This window comes from Coccinella septempunctata, chromosome 5, assembly GCF_907165205.1.
Source record: "Coccinella septempunctata chromosome 5, icCocSept1.1, whole genome shotgun sequence".
In the NCBI taxonomy this organism is placed as follows: domain Eukaryota; kingdom Metazoa; phylum Arthropoda; class Insecta; order Coleoptera; family Coccinellidae; genus Coccinella; species Coccinella septempunctata.
The window spans coordinates 28,856,946-28,871,498 of NC_058193.1; the positions used below are offsets into that span (position 1 = coordinate 28,856,946).

Consider the following 14,553-nt stretch of genomic DNA (forward strand, 5'->3'; position numbering starts at 1 on the left):
ACATCGCATTCTGTAGGATTTATTGCGTCTTGATGATCTGTTTTATTCAACTACTGATCCAAGTATCTAATAAGATTTATTATTTTTGTCACATAGGGCATCAGAAATAACTAGTTTGATATCGAATATCCATGTAAAACGTTATCCCTCAGTGTCCTTCTTCTGACCTTTCCAGTAGATGTGACTGGAATTGTATCTATTATTCTCACTCCAGCTCTCAAATGTTTCCGTTCATCCGTTTGACGATTCACGTAGTCGGCTATCTGTTTTAAGTCGACATCCTCTGGATTTATTCCGTCCTTCAGAGTGATGAGTCCCATTGGATGTTCACCATCGTCAGGGTGGGGAATTCCTGAGGAAATATTCAGACAAACAAATATTTATTGCCAAACGAAATGCATGGAGACTCATCGAAGAAACCAACTTCTGCTTGTTTACATGTTATATTACCTATGACAATAGCTTTGGCGACCACTGGATGTGTCATCAAAATTTGCTCCAGTGCTGCTGGCTGCACATGCCAACCCCTGAATTTGATGAGTTCTTTGACTCTGTCCTTCAGGTAGATACAGTGATATTCATCGTAGTAGGCCAAGTCCCCAGTTTTAAGCCAACCGCATCGGTCAAAACATTCTGAAGAATCTCTTCTGTAATAGCCGTTCATCATCAACGTATCCGACTTCACACAAAGTTCTCCTGTTTTATAAGGACCCACAATTTTATCGGTTTTTTCGTCAACAATCTGCGAAAAGTATTGCGTGAAATATTACCACAAGAAAGTTAATGAAGAGCTGACAGAATTATAGTGCAAATACACTGCGCAAAAAAATTAACGCACATTCTGAAAATCTCAATTTTAATGAATTTGACTTTATAACTTATTTTTTATGTTCTCTCGGGAAGGCTTTGAAAGAGACAAGACACATTAAATGGGAGAAAAATTCAGGATTTCACCGAATCTTATGTGAAAGAAGAGAAATGAACAATTTTCAAAATACTGAAATGGTGATAAGTGATTTAATACTTAGTATTTCCACCCCTTGCGTTAATTACAGCTCGGCAACAACGGTTCATACTCAAAATGAGTGATATTAAAATGTTCCGATCTAATCCTTCCCAGATTTCTCCGAGTTGGATTTCTAAGTCATTAAGAGTAGCTGGATGATTTTCTGAACTTCTCAGCCTTCTATTGAAGTTGTCCTAAACCTGCTCAATCGGATTGAGATCTAGACTTCTTGCTGGCCATTCCATTCGAAAGACTTCATCCTCTTAAAGGTACCTACTCCTGAACGATGCGCGCACGATGGGGTCTGGCATTATCGTCCATAAAAATGAAATTTTCACCAATGTATTGGGCAAATGCGAGGGCAAATGGCACTACATTCTCTTCAAGAAATTCCTTATATACTTATCAGCATTCATAGCTCCATTATCAATGACCACTAGGTCTGTGCGAGCAGTCAAAGATATTCCACCCCATACCATCATCGATCCTCCCCCGAAACCAGTAGTATTCAGGAAATTGCACTGAGCATATCTTTCATGTGGACGTCGGTATACAAGGGAATGTCGATCACAATGGTAGAGGCAGAATATAGACTCATCTGTGAAGAGAACTCTTTCCCAATCGGCCTCTTCCCAATGGATATGCTCTCTCGCAAAATCCAAACGCGCCCTTCGATGGGCTGGGGTAAGAGCTGGGCCTCTTGCCGCGACACGAGGCCTTAAATCATATTCTCTGAGGCGATTTCTTATTGTTTGAGTGCTAATTTGCACCTCATGAGTTTGCTCAAGCTGAATTTGAAGGAGGCGAGCGGTTGCAAACCGTTGTCTCAACGAAGAAACTCTCGAGTAACGTTCTTGAATGGCAGTTGTTACCCGTGGTCTACCTTGTCCTGGTCTTCGGACATTCATACCTGTCTCCCTGAATCGCTGCAACATTCTGGACACACTTGTATGGGAAACTCCAAACCTTTCTGCAATTCTTGTGTATGTCCACCCTTCTTCTCGCAAAACTACCGCTTGGGCACATTCCTCTTGGGTCAAATTGCGTGTTTCGCGTTGCATAGCGATCGAGTGTAGAAAATCAAACGAAAGAAAAACTATTGATCACTAGAATTGATCGAGAACAACTGATTTTAAAGTGGAGCCAATACATTCAAAATCTGATCATATCATCTATTTTTATTCCTGCTGGGAAAAAACATCTGTATTGAAGAAAACCGTTGAAAGTGGATAACATATGCATGCATAATTCTGATGAAAATAATTATCATCGAGAACACCTTCAGTTGTAGAATAAATTTGAGGTTTCCATAATGTGCGTTAATTTTTTTGCGCAGTGTAGTTGCAGTAGTCAATCTGTAAGATTTGGAGCATTTCTCAATTCCTCAGGCTCACCTTGTACCAGAATCCACCAAAAGGTCTACCGCAAGATGTTGGCTTAGCGGTGATCAGGGCCACATCTTCGGGATTTCTCGTTGACCATTTGACGAGGAGTCCAGCAGTCTCGGTTTGTCCGTAAAACTGAAACACCAAACAGTCAGGGAACACCTTCCTCAAGGCCAAGAATACCATCTCCCTCAAAGCGGCGCCACCGGTGCACAAAAATTTCAGACTGGAAGTGTCCAAGTCAGAAGGTATCGGCGTCATCATCACCGTTACGCATTCGTGAGGACCAAGAAAGGCAGATTCTATCTGTAAAAAGATAGATGAAGGACCATCGAGGACAGAAAGAAAAATCACTAACTCTGTATTTATCGAGGAGATTATAAAATTTCAGAACCTGGAACGGTTCTGGCACTATTCTCGTAACTCCAGCCAAGGTGCAATATCCCAGGAATATAACAGCAGAAATCCAGTAGAAGGACGTGTAACTCAAGAATGATCGCTGAATGTTGTCAGTCATTCTGGGGAGAAAAATCATCAATAAATACAAATTACAATAATTCCCGCCCAACAGTACCAATAAGCATTGTGCTTTTCAATCTAATTTATTAATCATTATTCTTTTTGATCTCCAACCATTTTCGAGCATATCAAGTTATTTGAGAAACACAAAATACGCCATCACAGACAAGAGTCTGGTTGTCAGGAAGAAATTGGAATGGCAAGTCCTAGAAATATAAAGTCTTCTGCCTAGTGTTTGAATAAATTGAAAAATGCGTCAGTGTTTTCTATCTCTTCAGACCCTTTTCTTGTAAACAATTTGGTTGAGACATTTCAGATAATTTGACTAGGGGTCTATTGCACCGAACTACTTTGCAACTTTCTACAGTCCCAGGCAGCAAGCGTACATCATAATGACGTACCTTGAAGGTCATGTCAGACGAAAGGCTAGATTTTACTCTCCTTTTTTATTCTTCGTCTACGTTTCGGCCGCAGTCGCGTGAAGAACGTCTTTATAACGTCATTTAGACATACGCTTGCTGCCTGGGGTTTTTACTCTGCATTTTGTCAAATTTGAATTGATCTGGAATTTAGAGGGTTTATAAGTAAAATTGCTTTTCAGTTTTCATTTTTTCCTTCCATTTGGATCATTTATGGTGCAATGTACTTCACTTGAGAATCAGAAACTGCAAAGTGAAATGTTGCAGAGTAGTTTGGTGCAGCAGGTTCCAAATGAACTCTTTTTCTTTTGGAAAACTCTCCAATGTTTCGGAGAACTAGGTTTTCTGCAGCAAATTTGTATCATACGAGAAATTAATCTTTTCTAATTCCACACAGTATATTACCTATCGTTGCATACATCTTACTCACGTAGCGAAGAACACTTGTCCCAGAAGAGTGATGTGGCTCAAGCAAATACCCTTCGGAAGACCTGACGTTCCACTGCTGAAAAGGATGATGCAGTTCCTCCTCATGGAATCTGTCCTGTACGGCTTGAACTTTTTAATTTCCTCATTGGACGATATCAGATATTCCTGAAATGGTTCGTGACCTAAGACCTCACCTCCGACCACTACCATAGGGACTTCTATTTCGATTTCTTTCAGAGCTGCCTCTATCAATTCAACCTTCTCCTTTTGAACGAACAAGATGTCCGGTGGGGCAAGTTTTAATAAAAAGGCAATGTCTGCTTGGTTGAAAGTTATATCAATTGCGTTCATCACGCAGCCTAGGAATAGACCGGCCATGTAGGGTATGCAAGAATACCTAGTGTTGGCCACGCAAAGTGTTATTAAGCTGTCTTCATCCATTCCTTTTTTCCGCAAATTCAGGGCTGTTGCTATTACATCCCTGAGTAATTCACTGAAGGGTTGACTATAATCGGAAGCTTCGTCGATCTAAAAAAATTGTAATAAGTGAATAGTGAATGGGTACGCTCGTTCATTGAGAATCCTGTTTATATTGCCTTGCATTCTTGTCTTGGTTATGATTTCGCATTTAGATTGAAAGTAACCATCTTCTTATTGCAAATAAGCCTCGAAAGTTATTCGCAATTAATTTTTATTACAATATATGTATATACAGAATGATAATGACAATATATTTTCAAATACCTACTTAGTGAAAAAAAAACAAAACACCCAGTGTTAGTGAATTAACAGATTATTAATTTTCCCCATATTTCTACACTTGAATTTTCCTCAAAGTTTGCTCAATTACCTACAACCTCCAGACACATCTATACTGATAAATTGTTGTTGTCATACTGGGTGTTGTAAATATCATAATTGAATATCCTACAGTCTTCCTTAACGAATTTGATAGATACAATCTGTTGAAATTTTGAAGCGCCTTATATTTTTTCAGGTAATTTTTGTGTTGAATGAATTCCACTCTCTTTGGGTAATGATTTTTTGAATATACACATAATCTTACTTGTGCAATTTTGTTTCTGTGCCTATGCATCGCGTAAAACAGTTCGTATCCAAAACCATTTTCTGGAAGTGTTACCCCTCCCTCATCTTTGATGATGTAAGGATGGTTGTCATCGTGTGGAAGATCTGGAACGCCAATTCAAATTATTTTCTCTTCTCTCATTCTCATGTATGATGCTCTAGTTCTATGGTGCATTGAAGAACAATCAAAACTGCCTGAGAGATAACAATTTGGTTCAGAATTGAAAAGTTTACTGTTATTATTATTGATATACATCAATAAATGAGATATGAATATCAGGCTATGGATGAGAATTACTTGTGAATCTAATAGAATACCAGAAAATCAGAATAGTTACGGAAAGTGCAAAAGTGTATAAGTTTATGGGTTTTCAACAGCCTGTATCTTTTAAACAGAGCCGATACGGAAAAAATGAAATAGGAAAAAAGTGTTTCTTTCGACCTCAAGAATGTACTATTTATACGAGTCAAAGACTCACCCTGTTTATATATTTAATAATACAAATTCTCATCAGATACGTTGTGTTGATCAAAAACCTACCTTCTGGTCTCAAAACAGTCTTCTTGGATATCGATCCATCTTTCAGGCATTTTTCATTAAGCAATGAAGATATCCGTAGTGGTGAACAAACGACCAGTTTGTTTCTATTACCTTTTTTTATTATTCTCTGTTTGAATACACTACAAAGACAAGCATCCTTTTTTGTGGGTTTTCTTTTTTCTACTATTTTGTCAGTATTTTTCTTCTCTATTTCAATTGAAGAATATTGATCTTGGTAACCAGTTTGTGTAAATCCGCTCCTTGTAGTCCTTTCAATTTTTTCTGGTTCGCTGAAAATCGAAATGTTATCCAGAAAATCTATAGTGGATAGGTCTTCAAAAAATTTTTTTCCCAACAAGGCCATCTGATGGCGTGCCTGACCAAGGGCAGTGCCCAATAAGCTGAATCTTTCCAAATCCTCATCATTGAAATCAAGTTCTGCCTTGACGTGATCCAAAAATGTCATAGATTTTTCAGCGCAGTCCAGCATATGCTTCATCATGAGGAGCCATTGTTTCGATTCAGTGGATATCGGGAATGGGCTATTTTCTGTTGTTGTTTCGTCGCTTTCTTCGCTTCTATTCATTTACTGCACTGCAAATTTCGAGTTAATCGAAAAATTGTCATTCGAACTTTGACAAAACTTTTTAGGTACATTTTATCGAATGTGCATAGAAATATACAGATGGTATCACTCTTGTCTGGTTTGAAGCCAACGTATAACATGTTCTTTCACCTTGAATATTTTTTACACACATATACGCAAGATAGCGACATCTCTATACCGACAATGAATTACTTCAAATATGGCAGTTTCAATTTTCAGCACATCGAAAACTTCCTCGAAATATCGTGCAATGATTTTCATTCAGAACAAAAGCTTCTGTAAATGCTTCTATCCGTTCTTGAAATGAATATTTCCAATACGGTGTCAGATGGTGACGCCAGTGTTATTATTTATTTTAAATGTCCTTTTGCCATGAAGAGTTGATTTGGCAAAAATGTTTTTACCGATGCTTAAGCAAAAATGAAGAATGTGATGCCTTGACCAAATATACAGGGAGTAATTAAAGGTGAGGCTTTCTTTTAAAGAAGGAAGAACTGGTCAAAATAAAGCGCTTCATCAAAAATCGTTTATACAAAACATTCAAAACAACAAAGTGAAAAAATTAAAAATGATTACGTACTGAAAGAACACACGACACTGACATCCACATATATAGTTCCTGGTTGGCAATCTGAGCAAGCCAAGCCAAACATCAAGTTACTTTGTTGATCTCGTCGACAATTCCAAATGCGCAAATTCTTCAGAACAACGTCAATTATTTTTTGATGGCATATCTGCCATTCTCATAGTGGATAGGAATTTCTCATTTTATTTTTATTGCATTGAATGTCTGAATCTATATAATCATGATTTCCATTAAAGAACTGAGAGATTAATGTGATGCTAAACAGATATTCTACAAAATATCGCCATGTAAAACATTGTCCCTAAGAGATCTGCGTCTGACTTTTCCAGTAGCGGTCAGTGGTATGGAGTGTATTATTTTCACTCCAGCTCTCAAGTGTTTTCTTTCGTCCTCTACTTGACGGTTCACGAACTGAACTATTTCTTCCAAGTTTACGGTGTTTGGATCCACATCTTCCTTCAAAAGTATGAGGCCCATTGGATGCTCACCATCTGTTGCGTCAGGAATCCCTGAAATATATATCTGTCAAAGGGCGTTCATTTAGAAGAATATTCGTCGATGGCATATACCCGGCATGGTAAAGAAAAACTACATTATGGAAAACAGAATAAAATGAATGACATAACATGAAAACCACTGGCTTCAGCATATGTTATAGAGGATCATATACTGCAATCTTTTTCAACACATGTTCTATTCAACTCACCCACGACAACTGCTCTGGCAACCACTGGATGTGACATCAGAATATTCTCCAATATGATTGGAGGCACCTGCCATATTCTGAATTTGATCACCTCTTTCAACCTATCCACAATGAAAAGACAGTGATACTCGTCAAAGTAAGCCATGTCGCCAGTTTTGAGCCACCCTGACCTGTCGAAACACTCGGAAGAGTCCCTTCTGTAATAACCATTCATCATCATGGTATCTGATTTGATACAAAGTTCTCCAGCTTTGTAAGGACCGACTATTTGATTCGTATCTTCGTCAACTATCTGCGAAAAAGAGAAATTTTCGACAGAGTTCGCTATTTCATTTCATATCATTTCAGATATCAGGAAATAATCTAGAATCATAGAAGATCGCAAACTTTCTACCTTTTAATTGCACTTAAAGAACTTCATATCACTGCACCTCTTTTTTTTCAATACAATAGTTTTGCGATAAAAAATATATTGCTCCACAAGATTCAAGTAATAATTTAGCAATAGCTGAAAGCTGACATGTCTCTTGAGTTGATTGAACTTGGCACCCGTTATCGCTTAGATCAATTCCAGACTAACCTTATACCAATACCCTCCAAAGGGCCTTCCAGAAGAAGTCGGCTTTGTAGTGAGCAACGCCAAGTCTTCTGGATTTTTCGTGGTCCATTTCACCAAAACGCCACCCGTCTCTGTTTGTCCGTAAGTCTGAAATACCAAGCAACCTGGAAAAACTTTTCGCAAGGCAAAAAACACAATTTCTTTCAAGGAAGCTCCTCCCGTACAGCAAACTTGCAAACTTGAGGTATCCACATCTGGAGGCTTCGGTGTCCTGATTAGTCTGATGCATTCGTAGGGCCCCAAGAAAACCGATTCGATCTATGAGACAGTGCGAAATAAATTAATGATATATTCCATTCACATTTATTTTATCAGTCGGTTGGCCATGAAATAATTTTCTCAAGTGTTTGTTCCTAGAACGGAGTAAGGTTGGCACTCATGAAATGTCGTTGATGTCATAACGCCGTTGCCACAACTAAGATGTCTAAAAACATCTTAGTCACAACTTATTAGGTATATCAATTTTTATTACGAAAATACCGAAAGTGATTGAAAAAAGAGACAGGGTTTCAGGGAGTGCTATTAAGAATTCAGGTCCGCTCATTCAAATAGTTATACCCTGATATTCTAAAATCCACAATATTTCAGACGGTAGCGAACATATTCAATGTAAGGGAATGTATATAATGTTTCATTTGAAACTAAACGACTTATATTTCAGCTGAATATTTCCACAATCAGAAAGATTGTGAATGAAGAGGATGACAAAGAATTTCCTTCTATTGGGAGACCCAAAAAAGTGATGGCATTTGAGAATTTTATGTTTGAGTGAATTAATGCGAAAAGTTTACTACAGGATTTTCGATGAATGTCATCGTAGAATAAGTTCCCGAAAATTGATTTTTCTATGTTTCATTTGACTTGTCCTATATATTGTAAATGTCTTAAGGTGCCAATAAATACCTAACTATTATTATTATATCAATGTATTAAGATGAACAGCCACAAATAAGCTCCAGTTGTCCTGTTAATTGTTTATTCTTGTGAAATTTTTGTTCAAAGGTGAAGTTCATCTTGACTTGAAACTTCCTTTAATTCCTTTTACTTATATTGATGCAATATGATTTTTGTTGAAGAATTTAACATTCTTGTAATTATCTGTTAATTCCTTCGGGAGGTACCCATTCCCAACCACTGCATCATATGCATTTCATCTTCGAATTAATATTTTTGAAATCTACAACTGATTTAACGTATTTAAATTTTAGCCAAAGAAGATAACGAAGATAAACTCTCCTCAAGCTAGTGCATATAATGATATTATACTGATCTCTTGTATTTTCCATGCAAATAACTGGATTTGGTGTGCCTTCAATCAGTTTGTATAAACTTCAATTATGTTCGTCACATATTTTCCCAAGAGATTCAACATTGTGATAAAATACGTAATAACAGAAACTTTTACATAGAACAGGCAACATAGCGTTGATATAAAACCCAAAAATGTTTTGACAAGCTTCATAACCCCACATTTTCGTACTATACAGAGTGAAATGTATCAAATTTCCATGGCCAACCGAGTGCTAAAATAAAAGTAAAGGGATGGGTATATGTATAATACAGAAAGATCTTAAATTTAGTACATTTCACACTTCTACTTGGACAAAATGTGAAAACTATGGAAAATCATGTCTAAAGTAGCTTTATCATTCTGTTGGTGCAAGATTCAGATTGTAGCTCATATTTGACATACCTTGTATTTGTCTATGAGTTGATAAAACCTGATCGGTTCGAAAGGTAGTGGTACTACCCTTGTTACTCCAGCTAGGATAGTGTAGGCGAGCAATATAACTGCAGATATCCAATAATAAGAAGTGTAACTCATAAACATTTTCTGCAGATTATCAGTGATTCTGAAATATGAAACGAAAAATTATCACGAATCAGTCCAGATTCGATTTTCCATATGATGTCCACTGGGTCAAAATGAATTGTTGCGAAAAAAATTAAGGAGTGAAAAGAAAACGTTTAGTGGTGTTCCCCTTCAATTGCAAAGGGTAGAAAAAATCAAATGGGATTTACAAACTTCAATTCAGCTTTTCACAACAAAGACGTAGAACTGCTGTTTTGTCAGTACAAATGGTGATTTTGATAAAATTATATACATATTCTACAGGGTGTTCCTAAATTGAACGTACAAACGAAAAGGGGAGATTCCTTAAGTGAGTTTAAGAAAAAAAAGTCCCATAAACATGGGGTCGCAAACGTTTCGTTTTCGAGATACAGAGGGTTGAAGTTTGAATTTTTTTCAAGTTTTTTTCTCATAGTATCTACACTTCACAAGATATTCAACTGAAATTTGGCATAGATATTACATTTTAGAGTTCTCACCACGTGACAATTTCGATAGAAGATCTACCGGGTGATATTTCTTCTGGAACACTGCCACCTCTTCTTCTGCAGAACTTTTTTTTGGTGAGCAACTGTTAATTCGAAAAAAATTTAAAAAGAAGCTTTGTTCTTATACTAAACTTTTCGATCTCTTGTAGTTTTGTCGTATCTACCAACGATTTCGAGAAAAAAAAAATTTGAACGATTCATTCACCACAAATTACAAACTGGCCTTCCTATCACAGTTACGAGATTTCGAGAGAATCGTTCAAAATTTTCTTTCTCGAAATAGTTGGTAGATACGACAAAATTACAAGAGAACGAAAAGTTTAGTATAAGAACAAAGCTTCTTTTTACATTCTTTCAAATTAACAGTTGCTCGCACCAAAAAAAAGTTCTGCAGAAGAACAGATGGCAGTGTTCCAGAAAAAATATCACCCTGTAGATCTTCTATCGAAATTGCCATGTCACGTGGTGAGAACTCTAAAATGTAATATCTATGCCAAATTTCGGTTGAATATCTTGTGAAGAGTAGATACTATGAGAAAAACTTGAATTCAAATTTCAACACTCTGTATCTCGAAAACGAAACGTTTGCGACCCCATGTTTATGGGACTTTTTTTTCTCAAACTCACTTAAGGAATCTCCCCTTTTCGTTGGTACGTTCAATTTAGGAACACCCTGTATACAAGATAATATGAGGAGTACGAACAAAGAAGAGAGTTCATATCCAGCTTACGTTGAAAAATAAACCTGTCCCATGAGATTGTAATGACTCAGACAAATAGCCTTAGGAAGACCAGAAGTTCCACTGCTGAATAGAATGATGCAATTCCTCCTCATTGAATCGGCTTTGTAAGGCCGGAATTTCTTTATGTCCTCATTGGAAGCTATCAAATATTCCTGAAAAGGCTCGTGCCCCTCAACCTCGCCACCTACCACCACTATCGGTACTTTCATCTCTAGTTCTTGTAGAGCCTCTACTATCCCTTCAACTTTTTCCTTCTGAACGAATAGGAAATCCGGTGAGGCTAGCCTCAACAGATAAACAAGATCTTCCTTGGCAAACGACATATCCACAGCATTCATCTTACAACCCAGAAAAAGACCCCCTAAATAGGTCAGGCAAGAGTATTTGTTGTTCGTTACACAAAGGGTTATCACGCTGTCCTCGTCTAGTCCCTTCTTCTTCAAATTCAGGGCTGTACTTATTGAATCCCTGAGTAGTTCATCGAAAGTTTGAATGTCGCCAGTTGCTTCCACTATCTGCAAAAATAATTTTGAGGACTATTTTAAAACAGCAGACATTGATGAATGATTATTATGTATACTGGAAAAATAAATTCTTTAACACAATTCACAAGTTGACCGATACTTATTGAAATTGCCAAATATTCCTCAAAGTTCAAATAAGTATTTAAGGTGCGTTAAGGTATCAAGAACTAATAATAAAAATGGACTAGTAGGAAATCTAAATTGAGAAGTGAACTGCATGCATTTGCATTGAACTCTAACTATTGGTATGAAAGGTAGACATTTCTCCGCCAGATGTCACATCTGTTTGTTATATCTCAGATATTCCATCTGGCATGGAATATAAGTTCTGCAGTTCATGATTAATAGTACTCGTCAACTCGTCCTTCTTTCAGGACACTAAACTTTCAGTCTAACTAATGATGAATTTACCAGAATAATAAGAGATAATAAATCTCTGCGGTTAACGATTAAAGAAAGTGTATTATGACGCAAAATAAAAATTCACCGTCTTTTTGGTACCTACTAGGGCTGTGTCGATCAGGGTATTTTCGTAACCCGGGTCGATCGCGACCCACCGGCTCAGGGATCGGGTCAAAAGATTCGATCATTTCGATCACTTCGATCACAGAACCCGAATATGCTAAATTAACTCATTTATCGAGTATCAAGCCTGTTAAAATGTGATCGGGCTCAGAAATGAAAAGAGTGGGTTCTAGATTGTGGTCAGAAATGATTTTAACGGGTTTTTTATATATGAAATGTATTTACAATTGATGTTTTATCAATTATCATACACCTAATTTGATCATTTCGATCATTCGATCATAAAACCCGATTTTGTTATATCGCATTGACTCATTCACCGACTTTCGAGCCTGTTAAAATTTTATTGAGTTTCAAGTTTAAAGATCGACTCAGGAAATGAATTCTTCTAATTAAAGATGTATTTTTGTGGTAGAAGATCGTAATTAAATGGTCCAGCATTTTCAGCCTGAATGTGCCCAAAAATTGCGTCGTCCTAAATCAAGAAGTTTTTGTTATCATTGAATTGGTAGAATTTAATTTCTCTTCAATTCCGCTTAATGATAAATTTCCTAGCTTTTATATGTACTTGTTCAATTAATCTATCGCTTCCAACTCCATAATTCACAATCGATCCTTATGGGTTCTTTAAGATACAATTCAATCATTCGATCATTTCGATCTTTTCCATCGCGCCTCTCATTCGATCTTTCGATCTCGTCTCGATCAGGCTACAATACCTATTATTGAATAGACAACCAGCGATACGCGATACACCCTACAACCAATGCCAAAACAACCAATCCATCTATAGGGGGAAACTGAAAGTTGCCATCTTTTGTCAAATAAACAATCTATTGAGAAAATAGTCACTTCAGTCAGTCGAATTCTGTAGTAATGCTCGTGTCCAGAAGGCGAAGGCGGGTCGAACTCGAATATGACCGAATGATCGAAATGATTGGGTCATTTCGAGATCGGTGACTCGATCACTCCCGCACGGGTTACGATCGAATCCAAACGATTCGATCGATCGTGATCGACACAGCCCTAGTACCTACCGCGTTTTTCCAGAAGAGTAAAATGGAAAAATAACTCACCTGTGCAACTTTATTTCTTTGTCTATGCATTGCATAGAATAATTCGTATCCGAAAGCAGTTTCTGGCATTGCCATACCTCCTGGATCCTTTATGATAAACGGATTATCATCATTATTTGGAAAATCTGAAATTGCAAAGGAAGTTGATTTTTCCTTCTGCTTCCTAAGCCTCCTAAGTTTATGAGTTGTTGATGTTGGTCGAGTACCACACAGCTATTTTCAATTTGTTTACTGCCAGTAGCAGTAAAATAGGAATCGAAGAATGTGTAGGTTTCCACACATTCAGACTATTCTGAAAACAACACTTCCCCTACTTCTAATATTCATAAGAGAAAACCCACCTTCAGGTCTAATGGGTCTTGAACTTGGCGATCCACCTTGGTTGCATTTTTCATTGGCTAATGAAGACCTTCCAAGTTGTGAACATACTACGATCTTCCTTCTATTGCTTTTCCTGACCACACTGGGTTTAAAAACACTACATAAACAAGCATCTTTTTTGGTGGGTTCTTTTTTCGTAGTTTTATCCTTAGTTGTATCTGTTTCAGTCGGATAGACTTCATCTTCATGACCAGTTTGCGTGAACCCGCTCTTTTTCGTTCTTTTCATCTCTTTGGTTTCACTGAAAACCGAAAAATCATCGAGAAAATCTGTCGTTGATGAATCTTCGAAAAATTTCTTCCCTAGCAAAGCCATCTGATGGCGGGCTTGTTCTAGAGCTATACATAGTACAGTGAATCTCTCCAAATCTTCATCGTTGAAGTCTAGGTCTGCTTTCACTTGGTCCAGAAATTCCATAGATTTTTCGGCGCAGTCTAGCATGTATTTCATCATGATCAGCCATTTTCTGGATTCATTGGATACTGGGAATGGAATATTTTGTGAAGATGTATCATCGCTTTCTTTGGAAAAATTCATTTATACAGAGAATTTTAAGATGATAAGATTCATTATGGTATAATTTTGTCATCTGAAATTTGACAAAACGACTGTATCCAGGGATTTTTTTAAATTGATCAATGAAGGAGATGAGTTTTCATTAGAATTATGCTTTTGGCTATCTTTCAAATTCGTTAAAAACTGAAAAGTTTGAGTTCAATATTTTTCTAAAAACTGCTATTCTAGTTTTCTTCGAATAACATTTCACATCAAAATTTGACCACTGGTCAATACCAGTGACTATGTGACTCTTTCTCAGGTGTGAATAAAGTACATATATAAGGACAAGTCAGGAATGATCAATTTTTTCCTGCGACTTCATCCTGAGAATATGTGTACTTCCAAATAGTACTCATAAAATTCAGTTTTTGAAAAAAAAATTAAGCAGTCCTGGCTCGCTTTTATATACCCTATAACAACCTGAGAAAGATCACCTAGTACCGGGACACCCTGTATAATGTATCTACCTATACATAAACGAAGTATAAAACATTCAACCCATA

At 37.0% G+C, this 14,553-nt stretch overlaps 1 protein-coding gene across 1 annotated transcript; it reads right to left on the bottom strand.

The window, feature by feature from the left end:
- Window positions 1-57: 57 nt before the first annotated feature.
- On the bottom strand, window positions 58-14,092 carry LOC123314097. Its single transcript, XM_044899213.1, has 14 exons — window positions 13,453-14,092; window positions 13,112-13,236; window positions 10,975-11,501; window positions 9,597-9,756; window positions 7,865-8,161; window positions 7,285-7,576; window positions 6,853-7,087; window positions 5,386-5,966; window positions 4,825-4,949; window positions 3,760-4,286; window positions 2,750-2,909; window positions 2,401-2,697; window positions 451-742; window positions 58-352 (listed from the first exon to the last, which is right to left on the bottom strand). Exons 1-14 carry the CDS (start codon window positions 14,027-14,029, stop codon window positions 111-113), a joined length of 4,437 nt encoding a protein of 1,478 aa, XP_044755148.1. The 5' UTR covers window positions 14,030-14,092; the 3' UTR covers window positions 58-110.
- Window positions 14,093-14,553: the final 461 nt, after the last annotated feature.

What these genes read in the sequence shown, in the direction of transcription:
- LOC123314097 (XM_044899213.1), bottom strand. Translation starts at nt 14,029, where the DNA reads ATGAATTTTTCCAAAGAAAGCGATGATACATCTTCACAAAATATTCCA. An exon ending in GACTGTTTTGAGACCAGAAG is followed by an intron (nt 4,950 to 5,385) that starts GTAGGTTTTTGA and finishes TTGGCGTTCCAG; the next exon opens with ATCTTCCACACGATGACAAC. An exon ending in CGCCAAAGCTATTGTCATAG is followed by an intron (nt 353 to 450) that starts GTAATATAACAT and finishes ATATTTCCTCAG; the next exon opens with GAATTCCCCACCCTGACGAT.